The 27,737-nt window shown below is 39.1% G+C and overlaps 1 protein-coding gene and 1 long non-coding RNA gene across 3 annotated transcripts in view; one reads left to right on the top strand and one right to left on the bottom strand.

Moving 5' to 3' along the window:
- Positions 1–40: 40 nt before the first annotated feature.
- LOC140483771 (uncharacterized) lies at positions 41–26,724 on the top strand. Its single transcript, XR_011962034.1, has 4 exons — positions 41–159; positions 16,024–16,093; positions 22,625–22,724; positions 25,921–26,724. It is a non-coding gene; the product is annotated as an uncharacterized lncRNA (long non-coding RNA).
- Positions 889–27,737, bottom strand: part of cacna2d3a (calcium channel, voltage-dependent, alpha 2/delta subunit 3a) — a 950,991-nt gene continuing 924,142 nt past the window's right edge. For both annotated transcript variants that reach the window (XM_072582307.1, XM_072582308.1), the window contains 3 exons: positions 8,746–8,855; positions 4,270–4,352; positions 889–1,878 (listed from right to left, as the gene is read on the bottom strand). In XM_072582307.1, the coding sequence (XP_072438408.1) occupies positions 1,786–1,878; positions 4,270–4,352; positions 8,746–8,855 (286 nt within the window). In that variant the 3' untranslated portion in view covers positions 889–1,785. The remainder of the gene's footprint in view (positions 1,879–4,269; positions 4,353–8,745; positions 8,856–27,737) is intronic.

Raw genomic sequence — 27,737 nt, 5'->3', positions numbered from 1 at the left:
CTATGCTGTACATCTCTATGACTCTAGTCTGCTTGCTGACATTGTTGCTGATGGACACTTGAAGGTCCCCTTGATTAAGTGCTAGATTTAAGCTGAAGTCTGGAAAATGAAATCCCTACAATACAGAATCTTAAATCTATGTGGACAGTTTTCTTAATGGTGAGTGCAATTGTTTAATACTTGACATGTCAAATCTCTGTAGATATTTCTCCTTTATTGTGTGCCATTCAGTGGTTACCCTTCTTACTTGTTCATTTCTTTTGGTTTCACTTTTCTGTTTTTTCTTTTCACCATGATTTTCACCCTTTCCTTTTTAAAATTTATTTTTATATTCTCTCAATTTCCCTCTCTGTGATCCCTATGCAGTTTCTTTCTCTCTCTCTTGCTTTTAAGATATCTGATTTATCATACTTACGAACACAATCTCATAACAGGGATGTAATATTAAAGATTCCACATACAATTATTTCCTGTATATAGTTCTGCATTGTGTTCTGACTTGTGTACAAATTGACTTGCAAATGGATTCCAGAACAGAACTCATTCACAACCTGGGGACTGCCTGCGCATCTTTACTCTTTCCTTCTTACCTTCCACGGACGATTGTGTTCAGTGCATGTACAGTGTTTCACTCTTGAATACATAAAGACTCACAGAAATATGATCATATTCAAAACTTCTGAAATATATTTTGCTGCAATAATTTGTTTTTAAATTCATCAATTGTTTATTTTTAACTCAAAGTCCCATTTAATTTAATATCCATTCCAGCACTTACAAGTAACTGCCTAAATCCTGATGCGTGATTCTGTTAGCTATATGCATTTAAGTATCCCCAATGGGACTGCAGCAACATTTCTGAATAAAAACAAAAAAAATTTCAACAAATTTACAATGTTTCTCTTTATTCAGAATATTGCGAATGATCAAATATTCTATGCATATTCATACATTTCTTCAATTTTCCTCTTTATAATATTCAGCATCACCGGGCATATCATACAAAACGTGCATATTTGGAAAGCTGCAAATAACAGTTTGTGTTTAACTAAGAATATTCTTGCTACAATATTCCTTGCTTTTTGTGTGTAGAAATGAAGACCTACAGTAAAACAACAACTTGCTAATTTTAACAAATGAGCATTTGAATTAAAACATTGATTGATATGGCAATTATACAATTTTTGTTTGAATTTAAAAGTCTGCTGAGAAGGTGATTTTCCATTCCATATCTATTTCTAATGGGATTTCAGCAACCAGGTGACATTTTAACACCGTAAACAGTCTGTGTACAGAAACAACTATTCACTAGTTTTCTTTATATGAAAGTCATGTACAAATGATATAGAGAAATAAGAAAATGCATTAATGGAACATAGAGTTAACAAATGACACAACAAAAGGTACTCCATGCTACATCAAACCTGCTGTTTTCAAGAGATTGTTTATTTAAAAATGTACACAAACAAGTTCAATCTCTTAAGGATAAGGCAAGGCTCAAAACAATCAATCACCAATGATGTCTGCAAAGTGAATGGTTTAGTCTCACAGTTTATGGTTACCATAATGACAATACCTGTATATATTTTGCATAAGTTGCAAATTGTTTACCTAGTTCTGATCTAACATTTACCTTCACTGTGGTTCCACCAAAAGTTTCAGTTTCTAATGTTTTGTGTAATTTAGGGGTATTTCATTGCTTGGCATTTCCTCTAATCTGTTGGCGTTCAGTTTATGATTCTTCCCATGATTCAGCATGCCAAAGTTCTTATGCGAGAGTTTCTGTCACGTCTGAGACAATGCCACAGTGAGAGGCAGCAGTTGAATTGCAAGGTAAGGTGTTAGATCCAGTGCACCTCCACATTCTCTTGCATTCTCCTGAAATGATTAAGTTTATTTATATGGTTACAAAACATTTGACAAAAATGTGACATAATCACAAGACAATAATTTGCTGTTACTAATGGTTAATATTAACGTTCATACTTAGGTAATAAGTAATGGTTCTATCTGTAGCTGAGGTGAGTCTCAGTAATTGCAAAGACATTGTCAAAGGTTATGCATATGCACCTCTAAAATTATCTACCTTAATCATCCACTGCTGAAACCTTCCATCATGCCTATGTCATCACCAGATCTCATGATTCCAATGATCTCCAGGCTGGTCTGACATCCCCCTCTATCTGCAGACATCAGCAAACTCAAAACTCTGTTGTCTAGATCCTATTCAATACTAAATCCCACTCATTTGACTTCACTGACTTGCGTTTGTTCCCAGACCACTAACATTTCAAGTTTAAAACTCTTATCCAGATATTTAAATTGCTTCTCAGTTTGGGTCTTTCCAAACACTGTAACCTTCTTCAGTTTTAGAATTTTATCTCTCGAGCTCACCTTTCTTTTAGCGTTAAACTTTTGTTCATGTATTTTACCTTTACTCCATCAATAATGGCTGTGCTTTGAGTTTTCCAGGTTTCTGGCTATATAAAAACCTCCCTAAACAAACATCTCTGCTCAAACATTTTGGTTATGCCTTGTAATGTCGCTTTCATTGGTATGGCAGCTATTTTTTTCTGTTAAGCTCTGTGAGTTACCTTCAGCTTTTCTTTCACAGATGTTAATAACAAATAAATTTGATCACCTTTCTCTGTCTCTGTACTGTTAATTCTTGAGTGCTAAACTCTTAACTGTTTCTGAAACCACCTATGCTTTTGTTACTGTAAACGTACATGTGTGTTTTTGGTAAAGGCAGAAAAGACCTATGTTGATACGAGCATTCTCTAAGACTTAAGTTTCTGGTAAAGCACCTGGCTTCTGGTCAATGATCATGTGACCAAGTTACCTGGGAGAGAAATATTAGAAGAGTAAAGGGTCAACAAGAATTTAATTATAAAGTGGTGAGTAGATTGTGGATATGGCTCTAATCTTGAACAGATTTATAAAAAGTATTTAGTTTTAGCTTTTACAACAATCTAGTTGCAAAGCATGGAACATCTCTGACCGGCAAAGTTCATTTAATATTCAGTGTACTGAGTAAGAGATTTTAATAATGGTTAACAGAGGACTCATAAAAATACATTACACTTCAGGGATAACCAAGCTGAGAAGACAGATAGAGAATTCGAGGCAAGAAACTCCAGAATTAGAACAACATTAGAACCAAAAAAGTTTTGTCTCAGGTTGTTATACTCAAGACACTAGCTACACCTGTGTTGAACTGGGAGATATACCAGTGGGACATTTGGATGAGATTTGAAGGGAAAACTATGCTGGAAGTAAGAAAAATCTTGAAAAATTATCAACCTCTAGACAAATGTTTGGAACAGTACTCAGACCAAGTGCTTAGTTTTCTAAATTTTCCTAAGTATTTGATTACAGTTTTGGGGAATGAGTCAAATAGATATAAAAAGGATATCCAAGTTTCCCTCTGTGCAACACTGCCCCAATGCGAAATTATAACACATCGTCCCTAGGACAAATTACTGGAATTCCCTTCCTGCAGCACTAGTGAATACTTATAACACAAGGACTTGTGATTAAAGAAAGCAACACACCACCATCTTCTCCGGGACAAATAAGGTCTTCTGGTTAACCTATCTTCACAACTGGCAGCCTCCATAGTTCTATTCTATGGAGTCATTCACCCTGACTTCTAATCTACTCTACTCCTCAGACTGAAGATCAGAAATATTGGCAATAATTTTTAAAGCCCAGGTTTGCAGAGCCTAACAGGGAGTGAAGATTTAGGCCTCAAATATTACTCTTGTTGTAGAACAAAACAAAATTGTTCATCATTTAGACTGCGTCAAACTCCACAGTTAACAGTGTGGCATTGGTGATCACCTCAAAGAAAGCTGCCCATAAATATCTAACACGCTCTATAGCAATGATTTTTCCTTTTGCAAACCATGTTAAATGTAGCATCAAGAGAAGGAGAACCTGAGCGTTGCACCAAGACTTTCACAACCAGGTTAACAGTCAACTGAAGTATTCAGGCACAATGACACTGGAATTTACAATAATTCATTAACCTTTATTATTTAATTTTCAGCTCGTGAGCTAGATAGTAAATATAATTGGAGTTTGATAGTGCTAGAAGATGTATGTAATCATTTTAATTCATTTTATAGAAAGTCTTCCTTAAAATGCATTATGTACCTATGGAAAGAGAAAGGCAGATTTCCAACTCATTGAAAACAACAGCTTAACTATTTTGTAAAAATAGCTATTGTATAAGTTGACTGATCGCTCTTAAACATAGTTGCTTACTTCAGCATGGAATGGATGACAGGAGTCTGGACGTCTTCTGATTTTCTGAGATCTAAGATGATCACATTTCTGTGATTCATTATGTTCACAGCAGTTAAGGAGAGTCAGTTTCAAATGTGCCCTTAAAATATTGCATTTTAATACATTCTTTCAAATAACGTGCAGCTGAAATGATTGGAAGATTACAGTAGGTCTCAAAAGTAGAAACATTTTATGAAAATGAAGACACACTGGGGACAAATGAGATTATCAAAAATAATATTGTAGTGACCGGCAGAAATGCACCAGCATTAACACACTCATTAATATAGCCTCTCCTGAGCTCTCAATTTGTGAATGTAATTACAATAATAATGAATAATAGCAATGCAGACTGGTGACGTAGAGGTCATGTTACTGGGCTCGTAATTCAGAAGCCTGGTTGATTAAAATGAAGAAAATGAATTAAACTTCTATCATAAAGTTTGAGAATTCCCACTTTGTTCAGTAAAATCTACAAATTAAGATGTTAACAGTAAGAGAGTGACCATAAAGCAACTGACGTAATCCAAAAACCTGACAGGTTTACTAACAGTGAGGGAAGGAAACTTTCTAATTTGGCCCGTTTGTTACTCCAGTCTCACATTAGATTCTGAATACTGTAGTGGAGTTATATTTTCTACTTTCCAGACTGATGCTACCTTTCCAGAATATAGCAAGCTTTGGAAATTTAATACCAACACATCTACTATTTCGTTGGCCACTTCTTTTAAGACCCAAGGATGAAGTCCAACAGGACCCAATTAGTCAGCCTGCAGCTCCATCAGTTTGTTCAGTACCACTTTCTGAGTGATTACAACTCATTATGTTCATTTTCTAATGGACCAAAACTCACTTTTCCTTTTTAGGTACTTATAGAAACCCTTGCTATCCATTTTTATATTTCTCATGAGCTTTCTTTCATACTTTAATTTCTTTCACCTGATTTACATTTTAGTCATTCTCTGCCATTTTTAATTTTCTGACCAATCATCTGAGCTGTTAGTCATTTTTGCACATTTGTATGTCTTTTCCTTCAATTTGATCCTTTCCTTAACTTCTTCAGATAATCATGGCAAGTTGGTCAGCTTCTTAGAATTTATTTTTATAATTGGAATTTATTCTGAGTGTTTTAAAATACCCCCTTAAATACCCCCTATGATTTATCTCCTAATCTGGTGTTCCAATTTCCTTCATCAAGCTCTGCTTTCATGCCTGCTCAACTGCTTTCATTTAGATTTAAAACAGAATCTGAGAACCATTCTTTTCCTTCTAATACCAGATGAAAATTCAATCATATTGTGTTTGCTGCTACCAACAAAGTGCAAATGTTAAACTGGGAGAGCTGTCCAATAAACTGAGGAGAAAGTGAGGACTTCAGATGCTGGAGATCAGAGCTGAAAATGTGTTGCTGGAAAAGCGCAGCAGGTCAGGCAGCATCCAAGGAGCAGGAGAATCGACGTTTCGGGCATGAGCCCTTCTTCAGGAAGGGCTTCAGGGTTCCTGAAGAAGGGCTCATGCCCGAAACGTCGATTCTCCTGCTCCTTGGATGCTGCCTGACCTGCTGCGCTTTTCCAGCAACACATTTTCAGCAGTGTCCAATAAACTGGCCAAGCAACACCTGACAAAAGGTATACTCAGAATCAAACTTTAAAGACAATGTCCCAGACACCACCATTTTCATCGTCAGCTATGTCCTGTCCTGTTGGTGGGACATGACAGACTCTGCAGAAGTCTGTATCAAGTGTGCTTGGTTCTTCTTGATCTCATGTAGAATGAATTCAATTAATTGAAGACTCGTTTCTGAGATATTGTGACCTCATCAAAAGGTGAAGATGGATCGTCTACTTGGCATTTCTGTTTGAAGATGTTTGTAAGATCTTCAGCCTTGTCTTTTGCATTGACTTTCTGCGCTTCATCATCATAATGAGGATTTTTATGATACATGCTCTTCAAGTCAGCTGATTAACAATCCATCACTTGTCACAACTGGATGTAATGGGGCAACAGGACATTGACCTAAGTGATGGATTAGATAAACCTACAGCGTGTTGCTTCTGCTGTTTAACACATTTGCTCCTCAGCTGCTTCTGCTTTCCAATATTTTTCACTGAACCAGCATTGTTTGCTTGGCTTGATGGTAATGATAGAGTGAGTGATAGTACGGGCCATGAAACCAAAGATTCTGGTGGATTACAATTCTGCTGCTGTTGATGACCCGTTGAAGTGTGAATTGCATGTCCAATTTTGAATAATGAGACCTGTTTTACCTCATTTGGTATACCGATAAGGGCATACTGCACAATGGAGGGTGACCTGAATATGAAGACAGTGTGGTAGTACTGTGCCTTTAAGAGATGTGCTCTGTCCTGTTTTTCTTGCAGAAGGGTATTGTCACCATGGTGCTGAAATACCTCCTTCACACAGGCAAACAACTTTGAGTTCTCCCTGGGTGTTTTTTTTAAATTAAGACAGAAGAATCAGGAGTGGCTGGGGTCAGGGCTCACACAGATTCAGGAAGATTTTTAGTTTTGCTTTCAGTTAGTTGAGAAGGTTTCAGCTGGCTGCTAGAGCTAAAAGCTTGGGTTCTCTGCTGCTAGAATGAAGTCTTAGACAGCGAGGCTTCCTCTTAAAAATCAAAAGGGGCAGACTGTTTCTTGAATTTGGACTGGAGACAGCCAGAATATGAGAATCATAACTGTTTTCCTGAACTGCATTTTTGTCAAGGTATGTTTATGGAATGCTGCCTATATTGGAATAGTTGATGATTCGTGGTTAAATAATACATTATCTTGTTAAGTATTTCAACAGAGTAAAGTTATGCCAATTCTTCTTTTGTTGCATTGTAATTGCATTGTAAGAATAAGTATACTTCGATTGAAGCTTAGTGGTGGACCAATCGAATCATATCTGGAACACAGCACTTTACACTTGCCTTTTAAGTGTATGAAAGTTAGGGTCTGGGCTATCTCCCAAATATACTTTGGGAGGTCTAATCTGGTCTATAACAACAGTAGGTAAAAACAATAACTGCAGATGCTGAAAACCAAATACTGGATTAGTGGTGCTGGAAGAGCACAGCAGTTCAGGCAGCATCCAAGGAGCAGCGAAATCGACGTTTCGGGCAAAAGCCCTTTATTCCTGATGAAGAGCTTTTGCCCGAAACGTCGATTTCGCTGCTCCTTGGATGCTGCCTGAACTGCTGTGCTCTTCCAGCACCACTAATCCATAACAACAGTACCTCATTTCCATAATGTTATTCCTATCAATATGGTTAAGGGCAGATGCATTTGCAACAGGTACATTGCTACAGGTGAGGTCAAGTAGTTTTTACAGTCTTGTGTTGGTTGACTTACCATCAGTCCTACGCTGACAGATATGCTCAGCAGGTCTTAGACAGCTCAATCAGTAGTGCTACTACAAAGCCACACTTCATGAGGGACACTTAAATCCCCAAACTGTTCGGTATATTTTGTGCCCCCTGCAGTATTCCAAGCAGTATTTAATATGGAGGAAACTGATACGTCAGTTGAGGGACCTCGATAACAAAAGATTTTCTTGCCCATGTTTGATCGCATACTGAGCCTTAATCCAGAGTCAATGCTGAGGATTCCAGGGCTACATCCTTCTGATTGCACATTAATGCACAACTACCTCTAGTTAGTCATCCTGGCGGTTATGCAAGCCATACCTAGGAATGGTTCTAGAGGATGCAACGCACGAAATGTAAGAACAAACTCCCAGAACATGTTGGAAAGCCGAGATAGCATTCACTGTAGCCAGGCTATTCAACAGTCTGAGGCAAAGAAAGGAAATTTTACTCTATAGGGATTTTCAACTCTCTAAATGTACCACAAAAGGAGCTGTATTAATTAGATAACTTACAGTGTGGAAACAGGCCCTTCGGCCCAACAAGTCCACACCGACCGGCCTAAGCGCAACCCACCCATTCCCCCCTTCACCTAACACTACGGCAATTTAGCATGGTCAATTCACCTAACCTGCACATCTTTGGACTGTGGGAGGAAACCGGAGCACCCAGAGGAAACTCCACACAGTCAGTCACCTGAGGTGGGAATTGAACCCGGGTCTCTGGTGCTGTGAAGCAGCAGTGCTAACCACTGTGCCACCATGCCGCCCATAAATGTTAGGAAAATGTTATTCATGTTAGGAAAAAGTATTACTCACTCAAACTAAAGGTAAATTAAACTAAATAAACTGACATGAATAAATTAAGGACTGAACCATACCTGCTTCGGTGACTTTCAAAGTAACTACGTAACAGTATGGCTGCTGCCAAATTACACACACATTATGCTCTATAAATAGATAGATATTATTTTGAAATGTTCTTATTATAAATCTGCTTTGCTGCTTCTGCTGATTGGAAAGTATTCATTAATAAAATTAAATACTTTTCAAAAACAGATTAACTCAATCAACTGTATTAAAGGATATACATTATTTCTATAGGGTCCATTGTAATTGGTCCAACTGGGCAATCACAGCTGGCGTCTACAACAACCATAAAGAGGTTACTGCTTGGAATCTGTTGGATGACAAATGACCTGCAACAAACATAAAAGAAATACATTATTTAGCCAAAGATTTACTGTGAAATGATCGCAATTTCCTTAAACATTCACCACAATATGCAACTTAAACAGGTAGTGAGTTGAAGTGTATTCTTATATTTGTAAAAACCATAAGACCATAAGAATTAGGAACAGAAGTGGACGGTCAGCTCCTCAAATGTGTGCCGCCATTCAACAGGATCCTGGCAGATCCAACCTTCCTCACGTTCATTTTACTGCATTTTCCCAGTAACTCTAGATATTGATCAAGAATCGATCTATTGCAACCTTAAATATAGACGAGGACTGTGCCCCCCCACTGCTCTCTGTGGCAAAGAGTTCCAAATATTCACAACCATCTGAGAGAAGAAATTCCGCCTCATCGCAGTGTTAAACTAGAGACTATACCATCTGGTTTTAGACTCTCCCATGAGGGGAAATATCCTCTCAGCCTTTACCCTGTCAAGCTCTCTAAGAATCCACAATATGTAACATACAGATCACATTAGGGAACTGGAACAGGAGCTGGATGAACTTCAGGAGGCTGAGGGGGTGACAGACAGAAGTTATAGGGAGATATTCATGCCTGAGTTACAGGATAAAGGTAGCTCTGTGCAGGGATTCCATGTGCCCTCAACAATTAGTATCCCGCTTTGAATGCTATTGGTGGTGGGAACCTACCAGGGGAAAGCCACTGTTACCAGGTCTCTAAGCGCTGAGCCTGGCTCTGTGGCTCAGAAGGGAAGGGGGGAGAATAAGACAGCGATAGTGATGGGAGATTCAGTGGTTAGAAGAACAGATAGGAGATTATGTGGTTGCAAACGAGACTCCTCGTTGGTATGTTGCCTCCCAGGTGCCAGGGTCAGGAATGTTTCGGATTGAGACTACAGGATTCTTAAGGAGGAGGGTGAGCAGCCAGAGGTCATGGTACACACGGTACCAATGACACAGCTAGGAAAAGGGATGAGGACTTGAAAAGTGAATATAGAGAATTAGATTGGAATCTCGAAGGCAGGACGAGCAGAGTAGTAATCTCAGCGTTGCTACTAGTGCCACGGGCTAGTGAGGCTAGGAACAGAGAGCAAGTGCAGCTGACCACCTGGCTGCAGAGCTGGAGTAGGAGGGACGGCTTCAGATATGTGGATCATTAGGTTAACCTCTGGGGAAGGTGGGACCTGTACAAGGAGTAAAGGTTGCATCTGAGCTGGAGGGGCATCAATATCCTTGGTGGGAGGTTTGCTAGAGCTCTTCATGAGGGTTGAAACTAGTTTGGCAGGGGGATGGGAACCAGACCTATTGGTGAACAGGCAGATACAGCATGCAGAGAGTGTGTGAGAAAGGATACACAGTTGATAGGGCAAAGTTGCAGTCAGTGTGATGGTTTGAAATGTGTCTATTTTAACGCAAGAAGTTTCAGGAATAAGGGTGATGAACTTAGAGTATGGATCAATACTTGGAGCTAAGATGTTTTGGCCATTAAGAAGACTTGGGTGTCACAGGGGCAGATATGGTTGTTGGCTGTTCCAGGGTTTAGATGTTTCAAAAGGAATAGGGAGGAAAGAAAAAGAGTGAGGAAGTGGCATTGCTAATCAGGGATTCTATCACAGCTGCAGAAAGACAGGTTGTTGAGTAGGATTTGTCTACTGAGTCAGTATGGTTGGAAGTCAAAAACAAAAAAGGAGCAGTCACTCTATTGGGAGTTTTCTGTAGAACCCCCAATATCAACAGAGACACAGAAGAGCAGATTGGGAGGCAGATTTTGGAAATGTGCAGAAGTAACAGGGTTGTTGTCATGGGTGACTTCAACTTTCCTAATATTGTTTGGAACCTCCTTAGTGCAAATTGTTTGGATGGAGCAGATTTTGTGAGGTGTGTCCAGGAAGGATTCCTGACTCAATCCATAGATAGGCCGACTGGACGGGAGGCCATATTGGATTTGGTGCTTGGCAATGGACCAGGTCAGGTGTCACATCTCTTGGTGGGACAGCATTTCGGTGATAGTGATCACAACTCCCTGACCTTTACTATAGTCATGGAGAAGGACAGGACTAGACGGTATGGGAAAGTATTTAATTGGGGAGGGGAAATTACAATGCGATTAGGCAGGAACTGTGCAGCATAAATTGGGAGCAGACATTCTCAGGGAAATATACAACAGAAATGTGGAGGATGTATTGGGAGCACTTGCTGATAGTGCTGGATAGGTTTGTCTCACTGAGGCAAAAAGGGATGGCAGGATGAAAGAACCTTGGATGACAAGAGATGGGAAACATTCAGTCAAGAAGGAGAAGGAAGATTACTTAAGGTTGAGGAAGCAAGGATCAGACAGAGCTCCAGAGGGTTACAAGATAGCTAGGAAGGAGATGAAGAATGGACTTAGGAGAGCTAGAAAGGGGCATGAAAAAGCCTTGTGGGTAGGTTTAAGGAAAACCCCAAGCATTCTACACTTATGTGTGGAACAAGAGGATGGCCAGAGTGAGGGTAGGGCTGATCAGCAATACTGGAGGGAATTTGTGCCTGGAGTCGGAGGAGGTAGAGGACGTCCTTAATTAATGCTTTGCTTCAGTATTTACTAGTGAGAGGGACCTTGTCGTTTGTGAGGACAGCGTGAAACAAGCTGACACGATTGAACAGGTTGATGTTTAGAAGGAGGATGTGCTGGACATTTTGAAAAACATGAGGATAGTTAAGTCCCCCGGGCTCGTGGGATATACCCAAAGTTACTACAGGAAGCGAGGGAAGAGTTTGCTGCGCCTTTGGTGATGATCTTTGTGTCCTCACTGTCCACTGGAGAAGTACAAGATGATTGGAGGGTGGCAAGTGTTATTCCCTTATTCAAGAAAGGGAATACGGATAACCCTAGGAATTACAGACCAGTCAGTTTTACATCGGTGATGGGCAAATTAGTGGAAAGGATTCTGAAAGACAGGATTTATGATTTCTTGGAAAAGCACAGCTTGATTAGAGAGAGTCAGCATGGCAGGTCATGCCTCACAAACCTTACTGAATTCTTTGAGTATGTGACAAAACACATGGATGAAGGTAGAGCAGTGGATATTGTGTATGTTGATTTTAGCAAGGCGTTTGATAAGGTTCTCCATGGTAGGCTCATTCAGAACATAAGGAGGCATGGAATAACAGGAAGTTTGGCTGACCCATTGAAGACAGAGGGTGGTAGTAGTTGGAAAGTATTCAGCCTGGAGCTTGGAGACCAGTGGTGTTCCACAGGGATCAGTTCTGGGACCTCTGCTCTTTGTGATTTTTACAAATGATTAGATGAGGAAGTGGAGGGGTGGGTTAGTTAGTTTGCTGATGACATTGAGGTTGGTGGAGTTGTGGATAGTGTGGAAGGCTGTTATAGGTTGCAATGGGACATGGGCAGGATGCAGAACTGGGCTGAGAAGTGGCAGATGGAGTTCAACCTGGAAAAGTATGAAGTGATTCATTTTGGAAGGTCGAATTTTAATAGAGATTACAGGGTTAAAGGAAGAATTCTTGGCAGTGTGGAGGAACACAGGGATCTTGGGGTCCATGTCCACAGATCCCTCAAAATTGCCACCCAGGTTGATAGGTTTGTAAGAAGGTACATGGTTTGTTGGCTTTCATTAGCTGGGGGATTGAGTTTAAGAGCTGCGAGGTTATGCTGTGGCTCTATAAAGCCCTGGTTCTACCACCCTTGGAATACTGTGTTCAGTTCTGGTTGCCTCATCATAAGAAGGATGTGGAAGCTTTAGAGAGAGTGCAGGGAGATTTACCAGGATGCTGCCTGGACTGCAGGGCATGTCTTCTGAAGAAAGGTTAAGGGAGCTAGGGCTTTTCTCATTGGATGAGAGGTAACTTGATAGAGGTGTACAAGATGACGAGAGGCATTGATAGAGTGGATAGCCAGAGACTTTTTCCCAGCGGGGAAATGACTATCACAAAGGGGCATAATTTTAAGGTGATTGGAGAAAGGTTTAGGGGAGATGTCAGAGGTAAGTTCTTTCCACAGAGAGTGTTGGGTGCATGAAATTTAAGCAATTTTTGGATAGGCATATTGATGATAGTAAAATGCAGGGTATGTAGGTTAGTTTGATCTTAGAGTAGGATAAAAAGTTGGTATATCGAGGGCCGAAGTGCCTGTGCTGTGCTGTCCTGTTCTATGTTCAGTGTTCTATTTAATCCGATATGATTTGATGAGATCACTTCTCATTCTTATAAATTCCAGGGAGTAGACTCCCAACCTGTTTAGCCTTTTATCACAAGACAATCTCTCCATATCAGAGATCATCGTCATCAGAGTCATACAGTATGGAAACTAGTCTCCGCCGACCATGTCCTCAAACTAAACTAGTCCCACCTGCCTGTCTTTTGCCCATATCCTTTAATCCTTTCCTTATCCAAAAGTCTTTTAAATATTCTACTTGTATCAGATTCCACCACCCTCTCTGACAGATCATTCCACATACTAACCTGTCTCTGTGTAAAAAGGTTGCCCTTCATGTCAGAGTCGTGGAGCCATAAAGTATGGAAATAGACCCTTTGGTCCAACCAGCCCATGCCGATCATAATCCCAAACTTAATTACTCCCACCTCTCTGCCTCTGGCCCATATCTCTCTAAACCTTTCCTATTCATGTACATATTCAAATGTCTTTTAAACGTTGTAATTATATCCGCATCCACCACTTCTCAGGAAGTTCATTCCACACATTAACAACCTTCATGTCACAGGTATAAATTTGTCCTGCACTGATTATCATTTAAATAACATATTTTGAGGTAGCAAGTATAATATTCTGAACAGAGTTAGTAGAATTATGAATTCTGTATGATCCCAGCTGATCACATACTGAAATCTGGCTTGGTGGTGTGATGATGCTGTCCTTTAACATGGTCATATAGTCCTTGGCCTTTTTTCAGAGAGGTTGTAAATGACGCAACAAGTCTGGGTGTAGGGTTTTAGGCCCAATTTGATAATAGCTAACACAGACTGCCTTAGGCAGAAGGCTTCCAAGTTTTAAAGTAAACACTGTACACTGAAAGGCAAGTGGCAAGTTCTCCCAGCTCAGCTTTTCTCTGTTTTTTTTAATACTGTGAAGAAAAGCCATTGGACTCAAAGAAGCAGGTCCAGGCTTGTACTGTCTCTCTGACTTCTATCTATTTAAAAACTTGTGTTTCATTTTACCTTTTGTGCCAGGGGATGTTTATGGGGATTGTTGCAAGTATCTCGTACAGCATCATTAAGTTGGGATGATCTGTTGAGTTTTTGGAGAGGTTAAGTTATTCAGTATTCTGTTTCTGTTGTTTGTGTTTCATTCAGTAATCTTGTAAATAAATTCTGTTTTGTTTAAAACTAAGTGGTTTGACCAGCTGATTCTCTCCTTGAATATCCACTTTATACCTACTTAAAACAACTAGTAAACTTAGGGTCTGGGCTACCTTTTTGAAATGTTTTGAGGGATCTGGCCTGGTTCATAACAGTTGATCATATTTTGTTGTTTTTACTGCATGTGGTGATCTTTTAATAAAAATCACATATACAATAATGTGGATTTGGTTTTACTGGTAAAACAGAAGTTTATTACACAGAAGAAAATAAATTAAAATCAAGCAAACCAAGCTATTTATAACATAACTTGAAAGATTTCAAAGCACATGGTAAAATAAAGTCCTATCTATGCCAACACCATCACTTTACAGTACTCAAATAGTGAAGGGTTCCCTTCGCTAATGCATTGATAGGTTTAACTTAACTTAAAAGCTTAACTTAATTTTTTTCAAATTCCCAGTCTTGAGAGTTTGATGGGCTTTTCCTTGAATAGTCATACAAGTGAGCTTAAAAATTCTTAGCTTCAAATAACCCATTCAGGTTTTTAACCAAAAACCTCTGATCTGAATTTTCAAACTAAATCCCATACTATAGATAAACTATTGCCTAACTGCTCTGAACTTGCTCCTTCTCCCAGGAGAAACTGACCTTCAATCTAACTTCATCTCAGTCCCCTGCAAACTGAAACCAAATGTTTTCCCTTAGCAAAAAAAATTTCTGATTCTTCTAACCCAAACACAAATTAATACTTTTCAATGTTTGCTCTCTTCAGTTGTAAAACGAACAATGCAAACAAATTCTAATTGGTACTCCAAGAATTGCTCTCTTGTAAGTACTGGCTCCAGAAAAATTGACAGGTTAATGATTAAATCCCTTCATATCCACAGACCAAAACCCACATGCCACTGGTTCAGAATACAGGCTCTAAAATAATTTGTATGAATATATAAGATCACAACCCTATATCACAAATTATATTTGAAAAACAAACTCATAAAACTGAAGTTCACCTATTAGCCTTAAAACAAAGGGCTTATCAGCACTAAATATTTCAACTTTTGAATCATATGTAAGAATCACGTTTTTGTCTTCCAGGATTTCTCTTTACATTAACCTCTATGTGAATTTTTTCAGAATGTATTGACAAGATTCAATTGTCCCATGTTCACAATATATTACATGCATGCGAATTGACATAATTAATAATTGCAATGTTTCATTGACAGAAATGGTATTTTGTGAAATGTAGATCAAATGTCAAGCTCAAGTTTCTGAGAATTTCAATTAATGAACAGTAACAGTAAATTTTCAAATGGTTTTGCTATTAATGTATGCTAATTAAGTTAATGAATCTAGGCTACAAGTCGAAAATGTCATAATATGATATCTTCAGTTTAGTCAAATGAAACAGTCAACAAACTAACAAACAAAACATCTAACAAACAAAAAATTAGAGCATCCTATTCTTATTCAATGTAATAATATAAAACCTCTGATTCAAATAAGATAAATTGGTACAAAAACAGAAATTGCTGGAAAAGCTCAACAGGTCTGGCAACAGCTGTGAAGAGAAATCAGAGTTAATGTTTTGGGTCCAGTGACCCTTCCTCAGAACAGTCCTTTTCAGATTGTTTTCAAACAGGTACCATTGTGGATTAGAGGGTAAGTAGAGTGGATCACTAGGAGTGCTTTCTTGTCAAACTAGTGCTAGATTGTGTTCAATAAAGAGCCAAAGAATGCTAGCCAAATCCACCTGATAGATCTCTGTTTTTAACCCCAACCAGGCCTGTTTTGGTGCTCAGGCCATTATATGTTCATGTTTCATTTCATAATGATTCTCATTGCTCTGCAGAACGTACGGACAGAAAGTATGTTGGAGTGAAGAATGAAAACGGACCACTTACAGAGCTTGGCTAGATGAGGTGAGTGGAAAGTGAGTGAAAATCACTGCTAAGAAGGAAGGGATGTGAACAGAGCAGGAGGTGAAGGAAAGAAGTTACAGTTTGAAGAAGGGTGGTATTCTAAGGTTGGATGTATGGCTGGTAGACAGCAAAACACGATCCTGTAATTTACATTGAATAGATGGAACAGAATATTGTACTCAAAACATTTACTTGAAAAGGAGAGATGGGGGAGGTTGTGAGACCGGAGTAATAAAATGCTGATGATGACCCCACGAAGAAGAATTGTAATCTCAGAAAATGAGATTAAAATGATTGAGGCTGAGAAACTACTAGAAAAATAAAATTGGGTAAATCTTGCTGGCATTGCTTTCCTATAAACAATCAGATCATTGTAGGAATGCAGGCATGAGTTTCATATTTCACACAGAACAATGCAATTATTGACAAAGGTGATAAGGAATCAGCCTTGTGATTTTCATAGTTCAATCAGTTCTTTGATGGTAAAACAGACTAATAGGCCAATTGGACAGCTCACCGAAAACTCAAAGCAACATTTTTAAAGTGTTGGTCGATCGTGATCTTCAGGAAAGGGAATGAACTCATTATGACATCATTCCTTATCAACTTCGAGTGAGCAATGTTCGTGTGAATGTATTATTGATAAACATTCCTCTCAATTATTGGGCAGAACAATTAAAGGAAAAGCCATAATGTGGGAAAATATACACCTGAAATGTGTATTAAGGTAAATGCAAAGTTGCTATCATCCTACTGGACCATAGGGCCTTTCTCTCTGAGAGAAACAACAGGTGATGGTTTAAGCTGAGGGTCACCCACATCTCAGGTGAAGGGAGAGGTTGAGAAGGAGAGTCCTTCATAGTAGCCTCAGCTGATGTATGAATTGAACCCATGCTGTTAGCCTCAGTGGGCATTGCAAGCTAGCTATCCAGCTAAGTGAGCTATCAACCCCCTGTAATGTGCAGGAATAAAACTATATAGATGAACAATCCAAACATTTTTAGTTTTAATATTGTTTACAATATAAAGAAATTAACTTCTGTAAATTTGTTGAGGGCCTTCCTTTTATCTTTAGTTCCAATGCGAAAGGATATTGAATAGATTTTACACTTAAGTCAATTGTAGTACATTAACTTTTAAATTATCAAATTTTATCAACTTCTGAAGCGGCTTTTGGTTCTTTCTTGGCAGCTAATAGTAAAGAAAAGGAATAAGCAAACTTTCTTTCATTTTGAGCCCATTAGCATCTTTGGATGTCCTAATGCATCTGAAAACCAATGAAGTCATTTTGAATTGTTGCCACAATTGTAAAGTAATGAAAGACGACAGCCAAATTTCATACAGTAGGAAGGCTCCACAAACAACAATGAGATATATGACCAGATGATCTATCTTATGGTAGTGTAGATTGAGATAAAACTATTACAGGTCACCAGAGTTTTCTTTGAATAGTGATTTGGGATCTTTTACCATGACCCAAGAGAGCGGAATTAACATTGATTTAAAAGGTGGCATCTTCCTAGTGCAACACTCAACTTCTTCAGTACTGTGCTGATGGCTCAGTTGGAATTATGTGCCTAAGACTGGCTATGGTCTTGCATCTATGACTTGCCAATTCAGAGGGAAGATTGCTTCACTATGCTAAGGCTGACACATGCATAATACACATGATGTTCTTAAAGCTTCCCCTCAAAGTAACAATCCTTTCAAGAGACTTGATTTTAAGCATCAGTTCAAAAATAACATCACATTGAAATCAAATAAAAAATCATCATCAGAACTAACAAAGCTGTATATGAAAATCTGCTCCTCAGCTTTAGCCAATATAGTTCTTGACTAGTTGCCAGGAAGTATATGAGCACTTGCCAGGTGGAAACACTAACCAACATTTCTTCACCCCTCCCCCAACTGGGAAAAAAGCTACACAGCCCAGCAAGAGTAGGAATCACCAGAGCAAGCTGAAAGATTTCACTGGTATCTCTAGGCACAATATGTTCTGAGGTGTAAATGACAATGGTGCCAATACTGCAAAAATCATTGAATAGGAGTGCTAGAGGCCTCAAAGCTTGCAAGGATACCCTCACTTCATAAATAGTGATATTACTTTCTGTCAACTTCTTTGGGGTAAAATCCTTTATGGTATCATCTCTAAAATGGATCAATTGTAAAAGACCACTAGTGACTTGTACCAATAATTCCAATCTTTGTACACAATTTTGTTTAGCTGTTTTATAATTGACCTCTAATTCTTTCATCACCGCTTTCCAGCTGACTGATAGCTATATTTTCATATCTTCAAAGACTCCACTATGTGAAATAATCCTGCTTCAAAGATTTGGCTGACATTTGGTGGATTTAAATTCCAGTTAAGGGAAGCTAGATGAGGGCCAGGAGATGGAGATCGGGGTGGCAAAATGTGGAAGCTTCAAAGCTGTAGTTTTAGCTTTGAACTGCACTAAAATATATGAAGCTTCCAAGCTTCTTGACATCATTAGCACAACATCTTGAGAAAGATAACGCATCAGATTAACCCCAAACTCTTTGTACCAGATTCAATAAAATTTGTACTATTTGGCTATGTTTCAAAACTTGACATGTTGCTCTTTATTCAATTCTGGATTAATTGGAACTAACTTGTCAGGAAATTCCTTTAGTCCCATATCTATCACCCATTTGAGATTCAGTTCACATATGATTAAAATTGAAACATAAGACAGTTAATGAATCAAACTTGAATGGTAATTCCAAATCTCCAATCACATCCATTCAGAGAGCAGTTAAAGCAGCAAACTATCTTTTTGTAACAAATTGCAAAAAGTAAATGTTTTAGTCACTTATCTAACTAATCAAGATATAGAGATTGATAACAAAATGGTATGAAAGAGAAGCTTAGAACCACAAAATGAAGTACTCAATCTATCTACAGTCATCTCTCTGTAAAAGAAAACAAGTTTGTGACTTAAACCTGTTATTAGCCTAAATTGAGTCTCATTGTGATAAATTCAGTTGAGCTGCACATTTATTTGTTGCTGCTGAGGTAAATCTGTGAGAGAGGTGAGCTTTGGCCAGCAACAGTCCTTATTACTGCTCCTTCAGAAACTAAAAATCCTGTAAGGTTTACAGCTTTTGTTTTTGATGATCATTCAGTAGTGGGGCCATGAACCAGTTTGAGTTCAGCTGCTGCAGACCCAGAACCTGGAGAGGTAAGATGGTACAGTCATTTGCTCCAGGCCAGTTTAACAACCTGTCTTACAAATGAGCCCATGATGCTGAATTTAGATCTTTACAGAAGGAAAAACCAGTAAAAGATACAAAAGACGTACGGTTTGACTCTTCTTAGATATTTCAAAATGGAGTTCCAGTATAATAAACAGATTGATTTACAAGTATTAAATTTTTAACTCATTTTCCCCCCGTGTTGTTATCTGAAGAATGGTTAATACAAATACATTTTATATTAAAACAAGTAAAGGAGACTTTCTAATCCTCACCTTACTAAAATAAATGCATCAACTAATGGTTACATGAGATTGAATGATGCAGGAACACTTCAACCTTAATTCATTCTCAAAATGAAACATATTACCTCAATATTGTCATGTTTTGAGTGCTTAGGATGTAAAATATCACATTATCTCAGAAAACTAACATCAGAAAGAACAAATAATTTCTTGCAGCTTTATTATTTTTAGAAAGTATTGGTGAATATATGACCTTAGGCAATTAATTCTTAAAATCTTTTTTCATGTTGATTAGATAGCAATGATAATATTGTGTTTGATATTACAATTTATAAAGCTAATTTATAGCACTCTTCTCACAGTTACAAGATCAATTTCCTGTAATTGCTTATGCAACAAATGGCTTCACTGTCATGCTTTATGATGTAATCTGAATCCCTTGCTTGTGTTACAGTGAAACTGCAGATGAATGTGTTCCTAATCTAAATTCAGAATATCCTGAGCAAGCATAGCAGTTAAATACCAAATCTGGATGTCAGCGCAAAATTATTTGTGTGCTGCATAGGTACCATGGATACAAGTATATTGATGATTCATATGTTTGGCTGAAATTCCTTATGTGGTTAGTCGTCTGAGGCATTAAAAGATGTTACTTAGAAAAAAATCCCACAAAAGCAATGGAGTGAAATTGTGGGGCCGACTCACTGGAAGAGAAATTCAAATTATTAAATAGGACAGTGTGAGGTGAATGCATGCCAGAAGACATCAGCCTGAAACCCAGGTTCACCAACCCGCCCAGGCCCACCAGAGTGCACCGAAGTGCAGCCTCTTCAGTTGTGGAGTCAATCAAAATAAAATCTTCTGATCATACAACGTCCTTTCATGAGTGCTCACTATAAAAGCCTGGATTAACAATTTATGTCCCCCAGCTCAACGCAGTATGGCAACATGAACAATAGACATTTGTGTAGAGCACTTTACAAAGCTAGTGACCATAGCCTTGTGTTAGGAGACAGAATGAGGTTATACTACACTAATCTGAAACATAGAACATAGAACATAGAACATAGAACAATACAGCACAGAACAGGCCCTTCGGCCCACGATGTTGTGCCGAACTTCTATCCTAGATTAAGCACCCATCCATGTACCTATCCAAATGCCGCTTAAAGGTCGCCAATGAATCTGACTCTACCACTCCCACTGGCAGCGCATTCCATGCCCCCACCACTCTCTGGGTAAAGAACCCACCCCTGACATCTCCCCTATACCTTCCACCCTTCACCTTAAATTTATGTCCCCTTGTAACACTCTGTTGTACCCGGGGAAAAAGTTTCTGACTGTCTACTCTATCTATTCCTCTGATCATCTTATAAACCTCTATCAAGTCACCCCTCATCCTTCGCCGTTCCAACGAGAAAAGGCCGAGAACTCTCAACCTATCCTCGTACGACCTACTCTCCATTCCAGGCAACATCCTGGTAAATCTTCTCTGCACCCTCTCCAAAGCTTCCACATCATTCCTAAAGTGAGGCGACCAGAACTGCACACAGTACTCCAAATGTGGCCTAACCAAAGTCCTGTACAGCTGCAACATCACCTCACGACTCTTGAATTCAATCCCTCTGCTAATGAACGATAATACTCCATAGGCCTTCTTACAAACTCTATCCACCTGAGTGGCAACCTTCAAAGATCTATGTACATAGACCCCAAGATCCCTCTGTTCCTCCACCTGACCAAGAACCCTACCATTAACCCTGTATTCCGCATTCTTATTTGTTCTTCCAAAATGGACAACCTCACACTTGGCAGGGTTGAACACCATCTGCCACTCCTCAGCCCAGCTCTGCATCATATCTAAGTCCCTCTGCAGCCGACAACAGCCGTCCTCACTGTCCACAACTCCACCTATCTTTGTATCATCTGCAAATTTACTGACCCACCCTTCGACTCCCTCATCTAAGTCATTAATAAACAGAATCACTTCCCAAACTTTTCTATGGAGCTTGTTAGAGAGCTACAAGGATTGGATGCAATTGTGAGAGGGCTCAGGAGTCAGGGAAGAGCTATAGGGAAGGGAGATAGAGATGTCAAATGGAAGTTGGAGGAGAGGAAAGCAACTGAGGAATGTTTGCTCAGGAGAGAAAGTAACTGAGGAATGAGAAATTCAGGCCAAAGATTATAGAATAAGGGAGTCAGGAAAACAGTGTGGAGAATGAAGAATTTGGGAAAAGGAAGATATCGGCTTCAACTGAAAAAGATTAAGGAATGGGGACTTGGTGAGTGTGAAGAGGAAGTAGAAGACTTGAGGTACACAAACTGAGGACTCAAAAGAATTAAAGCCTGGGACTAGGATCATAGCAGGAAGGGAGATTAGAGAATGGTGGACTTAGAAAAGGAAAGAATAGTGAATGTGAGACAGAAATTGAGAATAGTGTGTAAGGGTAAGAGTCTGGAACTGGAGAATGATGGTTCAAACACTTGAGAATCTGGGGAATAGTGGCTTAATGAGGGGAAAGGTAGACTGGTCATTGGGACTGAATGAGTGGAATACGGAAGCAGGGTGGGAACTCAGGGTAGACTGTGAGAACCTGGGGAATGGGATCTGGGAATGAAGCCTTGTGCAGGAGGACTTGTGGTAAAGGAGCATGGGGGAAGATAGAGTTAGTGGAATAGGTGGAGAGTTAGTTAAAATTCCTACAGCCCTAGCTGGTAAAACCAGATTCTAGTGAAAGAGGAGTGGAAGGAAAATTCATGGAACTCCTCAGAAATTAAATTCCAAAAATGTTTCCTTCACTTTTGTGCAAAACATCAAGTGACCTTTTCAAAGGCTGTTATTGGGTCACTGAAGATCTGGAGTGACTGAACAAAGAATATGGTTGTATGGTACAAGCTCTATTGAATTGTCTGCTCACTTTTCATTCAGGGTATTAAAGTCCTTGTTAGGACCTATATTTGCATGCTCAAGATATTTATTCAGAAAGAAAGCTGATGCTGGGAAGCAACTAATTGGTGCAGTTCTTTGGGAATGCCAGGAGGGATAAGTTTTTTTTTTACTCATTCATAGGATGAGGACATCACTGGCTAGGCCATCATTGATTGCCCAGAGGACTATTAAGAGTCAAACACATTTCTGTGAGTCTGGAGTCACATGTAGGCCAGACAAGGTAAGGATGGCAATTTCTTTTCCTAACGGACACTTACTGAAGCAGAGGAATCCAACAATTGATTCATGGTCATCAATAGACTCTTAGTTCCAACTTTCATTGGCTTTTAATTCCACCATCTGCTGTAGCAGGATTTAGACAATAGACAATAGACAATAGACAATAGATGCAGGAGTAGGCCATTCTGCCCTTCGAGCCTGCACCGCCATTCAATATGATCATGGCTGATCATTCCTAATTAGTATCCTGTTCCAGCCTTATCTCCGTACCCCTTGACTCCACTATCTTTAAGAGCTCTATCCAATTCTTTCTTAAAAGAATCCAGAGACTGGGCCTCCACTGCCCTCTGGGGCAGAGCATTCCACACAGCCACCACTCTCTGGGTGAAGTAGTTTCTCCTCATCTCTGTCCTAAATGGTCTACCCCGTATTTTTAAGTTGTGTCCTCTGGTTCGGCACTCCCCCATCAACGGAAATACGTTCCCTCCTGCCAGAGTGTCCAATCCTTTCATAAGCCTATACGTTTCAATCAGATCCCCTCTCAGTCTTCTAAACTCAAGGGTATACAAGCCCAGTCGCTTCAGTCTTTCCGTGTAAGGCAATCCTGCCATTCCAGGAATTGACCTCGTGAACCTACGCTGCACTCCCTCAATAGCCAGAATGTCTTTCCTCAAATTTGGAGACCAGAACTGTACACAGTACTCCAGGTGTGGTCTCACCAGGGCCCTGTACAGCTGCAGAAGCACCTCTTTGCTTCTATACTCAATCCCTCTTGTTATGAAGGCCAGCATGCTATTAGCCTTCTTCACGACCTGCTGTACCTGCATGCTTGCCTTCATTGACTGGTGGACAAGAACACCCAGATCTCTCTGAACAGCCCCTTTACCTAATTTGATACCATTGAGGTAGTAATCTGCCTTCCTGTTCTTGCCACCAAAGTGGATAACCAGACATTTATCCACATTAAACTGCATCTGCCATGCATCTGCCCACTCACCTAACTTGTCCAGGTCACCCTGTAATCCCCTAACATCCTCATCACATTTTACCCTACCACCTAGCTTTGTGTCATCAGCAAATTTGCTAATGTTATTGCTGATACCATCTTCTATATCATTTACATATATTGTAAAAAGCTGCGGTCCCAGCACGGATCCCTGCGGTACCCCACTGGTCACTGCCTGCCATTTCGAAATGGAGCCGTTAATCACTACCCTTTGTTTCCTATTAGCCAACCAATTCTCTATCCAATCTAGTACTTTGCCCCCAATCCCGTGCGCCCTAATTTTACTCACTAACCTCTTGTGTGGGACTTTATCAAAAGCTTTCTGAAAGTCCAGGTACACTACATCCACTGGATCTCCCTCGTCCATCTTCCGAGTTACATCCTCAAAAAATTCAAGAAGATTAGTCAAGCATGATTTCCCCTTCATAAATCCATGCTGACTCTGTCCTATCCTGTTACTATTATCCAGATGTGCCGTAATTTCATCCTTTATAATAGACTCCAGCATCTTTCCCACCACTGAGGTCAGACTAACTGGTCTATAATTTCCTGCTTTCTCCCGCCCACCCTTCTTAAAAAGTGGCACAACATTAGCCGCCCTCCAATCCTCAGGAATCAACCCCGATTCTATTGAACTCTGGAAAATAATCACCAGCGCATCCACGATTTCCCGAGCCACCTCCTTCAGTACCCTGGGATGCAGGCCATCAGGTCCCGGAGACTTATCAACCTTCAGACCTAACAGTCTCTCCAACACCAAATCCTGGCAAATAGAAATTCCCTTAAGTTCAGGTCCTTCAGCCACTGTTACCTCAGGGAGATTGCTTGTGTCTTCCCCAGTGAACACAGATCTGAAGTACTCATTTAATTCCTCTGCCATTTCTTCGTTCCCAGTAATATATTCCCCTGCTTCTGTCTTCAAGGGCCCAATTTTTGTCCTAACCATTTTTTTGCCTTGGACATACCTAAAAAAGCTTTTACTATCCTCCTTTATATTCTTGGCCAGTTTACCTTCGTACCTCATTTTTTCTCTGCGTATTTCCTTCTTACTAATCCTCTGTTGTTCTTTAAAAGCTTCCCAGTCCTCCGTTTTCCTGCTTATCTTCGCTAAGTTATACTTTTTCTCTTTTAACCTTATATGCTTCTTTACTTCCCTTGTCAGCCACGGCCGCCCATGTCTCCTCCTGGGATCTTTCTTCCTTTTAGGAATGAACTGATCCTGCATCTTCTGCATTATACACAGAAATATCTGCCATTGTTCCTCCACGGTCTTCCCTGTTAAGGTATTATACCATTGAACTTTGGCCAGTTGCTCCCTCATAGCTCCATATTTCCCTTTATTCAACTGAAATATTTAAACCCAGGTCCCCAGGACATTACTTGGTCTCTGGGTTAACAGTCCAAAACTATTACCACTAAGCTGTTGCCTCTCCAGTCCATTCTTAACTACTTATACAAACAATCGGTGATACATGATTAAATGTCTTTCTATTAAGGTTCATTATTCAGTGTCCCAAAACATAATTTCAGGGCCAATGTTAGAAGTGCTGTAAGTACAATTTGACTTCCATATTTAATCTAAAGAATCCTTCCAACTCCAATTATTAATACAAAAATACTTTTCAATTACTTCCATTTAGTTTGTTGAATGAATGTCAAACTAAGTAATATGTTCACAAATTCCATACGTTTATTTTGTGTTTAAACAAATCCAGATCCAAGCTGAATATTTTATAATAGTATGACTATTCCTCAGGATTTTAAATCTTTTACCTAAATCTTTATAATATATATTAATAATAAGTTGTATCCTTGCTACATGCATTTTTAATATTAATTACTAATTATGTAAGCATGAAAACTCTATCTCAATTTAAGCTGTTTTTTAAAAAGTATTAGTACATAAACTTTGTGGTCTGATAAGTAGTGCTGTATTAGTTTGCTGCAGCACAGAAATAGATAATGTTACCTAAAATTAAGTATGGAAAATCTTCCTTTTTTGAAAACTAATAAGCTGGTCACATATTCTTACTTTTCTGTTTTGATCTCTGAGACTAAGTGTCTATGGTTCATGTTTTTGTATGAAAGGTACTCTCAGAGCTGAGCTTTCCAAGATTTCTATTTACTGACTTTTGGAATACTAAAGTACTAATCAAACTTAACAATAGCTATGTGATTTTATTTTTCCCAGCTTCCTTTTGTTTTCTTCCTGTCTTTCCAAAATGATCAATACGAAGACATATGACTCACACTGTGAATCTTTCTACGCTAATCAAGATGTTATGTGCCAGTACGCCTTGATGCTGTGGCAGCTTATCCAAGTCTAACCTTGCCCTCACTCATACTATCTACCAATCCTCACAACACAACCAATTGCAATTTGACGTATAATATTTCTGTTTTGATCGTAGTGAAAATGGTCTATAATATTCAACTTTCAATATTTGACTTTCATGGATTGAAATGGGTTTTAAACTAATCAAAACCACTACTATTATCATGTGACAAGTTCAGAAAACTCATGTGGAATATATGAACCTAGATGCCTCAGAAGTAGCATTTTTTTTTCAAGGTACACTGAAACTCAATGAGACATGAAAAAAATAGCATCCCTTGTTGAACTCAACGAGCATAATTACTGCACATATTGGAGATGAAAGGTTACCTATGGTCTATTTAGTTTGAAAAAGACAACAGAGCCAGACTTGAAATATACAACTGAACCATATTTCAGTGGCTTGGTTTAGATAACAAAGCAGTGAAAGAAAGGAACATGAACTATTAAAGTTCAGCCACTGGAAGTTCTTCACATTCTCTCAATCTCAATCTCAGTAAATGCTTACCACTAACAAAAAAGTTTGGAAAACCCACAATTGACTGAGAAATTAAATGCACCTGCAAGTACTGCCACTGCTGAGTTACCCGGGTTTCACTCTTCACAAATCAAAACAAAAAAAATTGCAAAATGCAACCTTAACCTCCTGATTGTTTTAGATACCCCTCTCACTACCATCTTTGTAAGTTCATTATTTATGTTTAATGTGTGCATTGATGTTGTATTTTGATTTCAAGCTAGTTACAGTCAATAAAAATCCACTCTTTCAGTCAAGAAAACCTTGGAATTGGCTCACTTTCACTTTTGATCTGGTTAACTATATTTAATTGAGTAAGAAATCACATGACATCAGGTTATAGTTCAACAGGTTTATTTGAAATCACAAGAATTCGAAGCATAGCCCTTTCATCAGGTGAAGTGAGAAGGAAGCACACAGAACACAGAATTTATGGCCAGAGAGATCAAGGGCAGAGAGATTATAAAATGTGAGTGGAGTGTTGAATAATAAGTCTCTGCAAATGACCAAAGGTGTTAGACAGTGTGAGTAAAGTGCGTAAAGCTGAATAACAACTGAAGGGATGACCTATAATCCAATTAAATGAGGCAGATGTTTTGTAATTATCTCTCTGCCTCATTGGAAATGAAAGGTTATCTGTGGATTGTTTAGTTTGAAAAAGACAACAAAGATGGACTTGAAATATACAATTGAACCATATTTCAGTAACTTGTTTTAGGTTATAGGTCATCCATTAGGTTCTACAGTCTTTTAAAGTATAACATGGTTCAACGAGAAGATGTTAAAAAAAGGGGAGCTGTTCACCCTCCTAACCTGGTTGTAACACTTACTATAATTTTATAATATTATTTTCTTTCCTCATGTTTTTATTTCCTTCCCCTGATTCTTACAGGGATGCCTAAGTGGTCATTCTACATATGTTGCTCCTCCTGCAGGGGGCAGCCTCCTTTCTGCTGAACTGATATCCTAAACTGACCTGGTCCCATTTACCAGCATTTGCCTCATATCCCTCCATTATTATACCCATCTAGATGCCTTTTAAATGGCAGCTCATTCCAACCGCGTACCATCCTCTGTGTGAAAAGTTATCCCTCAGGCTCTTTTTAAATCTTTTCACTCTCACCCCAAACCTATGCCTTCCATACATGAGTATCAA

The sequence above is a fragment of the Chiloscyllium punctatum genome, chromosome 12, assembly GCF_047496795.1.
Source record: "Chiloscyllium punctatum isolate Juve2018m chromosome 12, sChiPun1.3, whole genome shotgun sequence".
In the NCBI taxonomy this organism is placed as follows: Eukaryota; Metazoa; Chordata; class Chondrichthyes; order Orectolobiformes; family Hemiscylliidae; genus Chiloscyllium; species Chiloscyllium punctatum.
The sequence above is the reverse complement of the archived record's forward strand: the minus strand, read 5'-3'. Positions and strand labels throughout refer to the sequence as shown.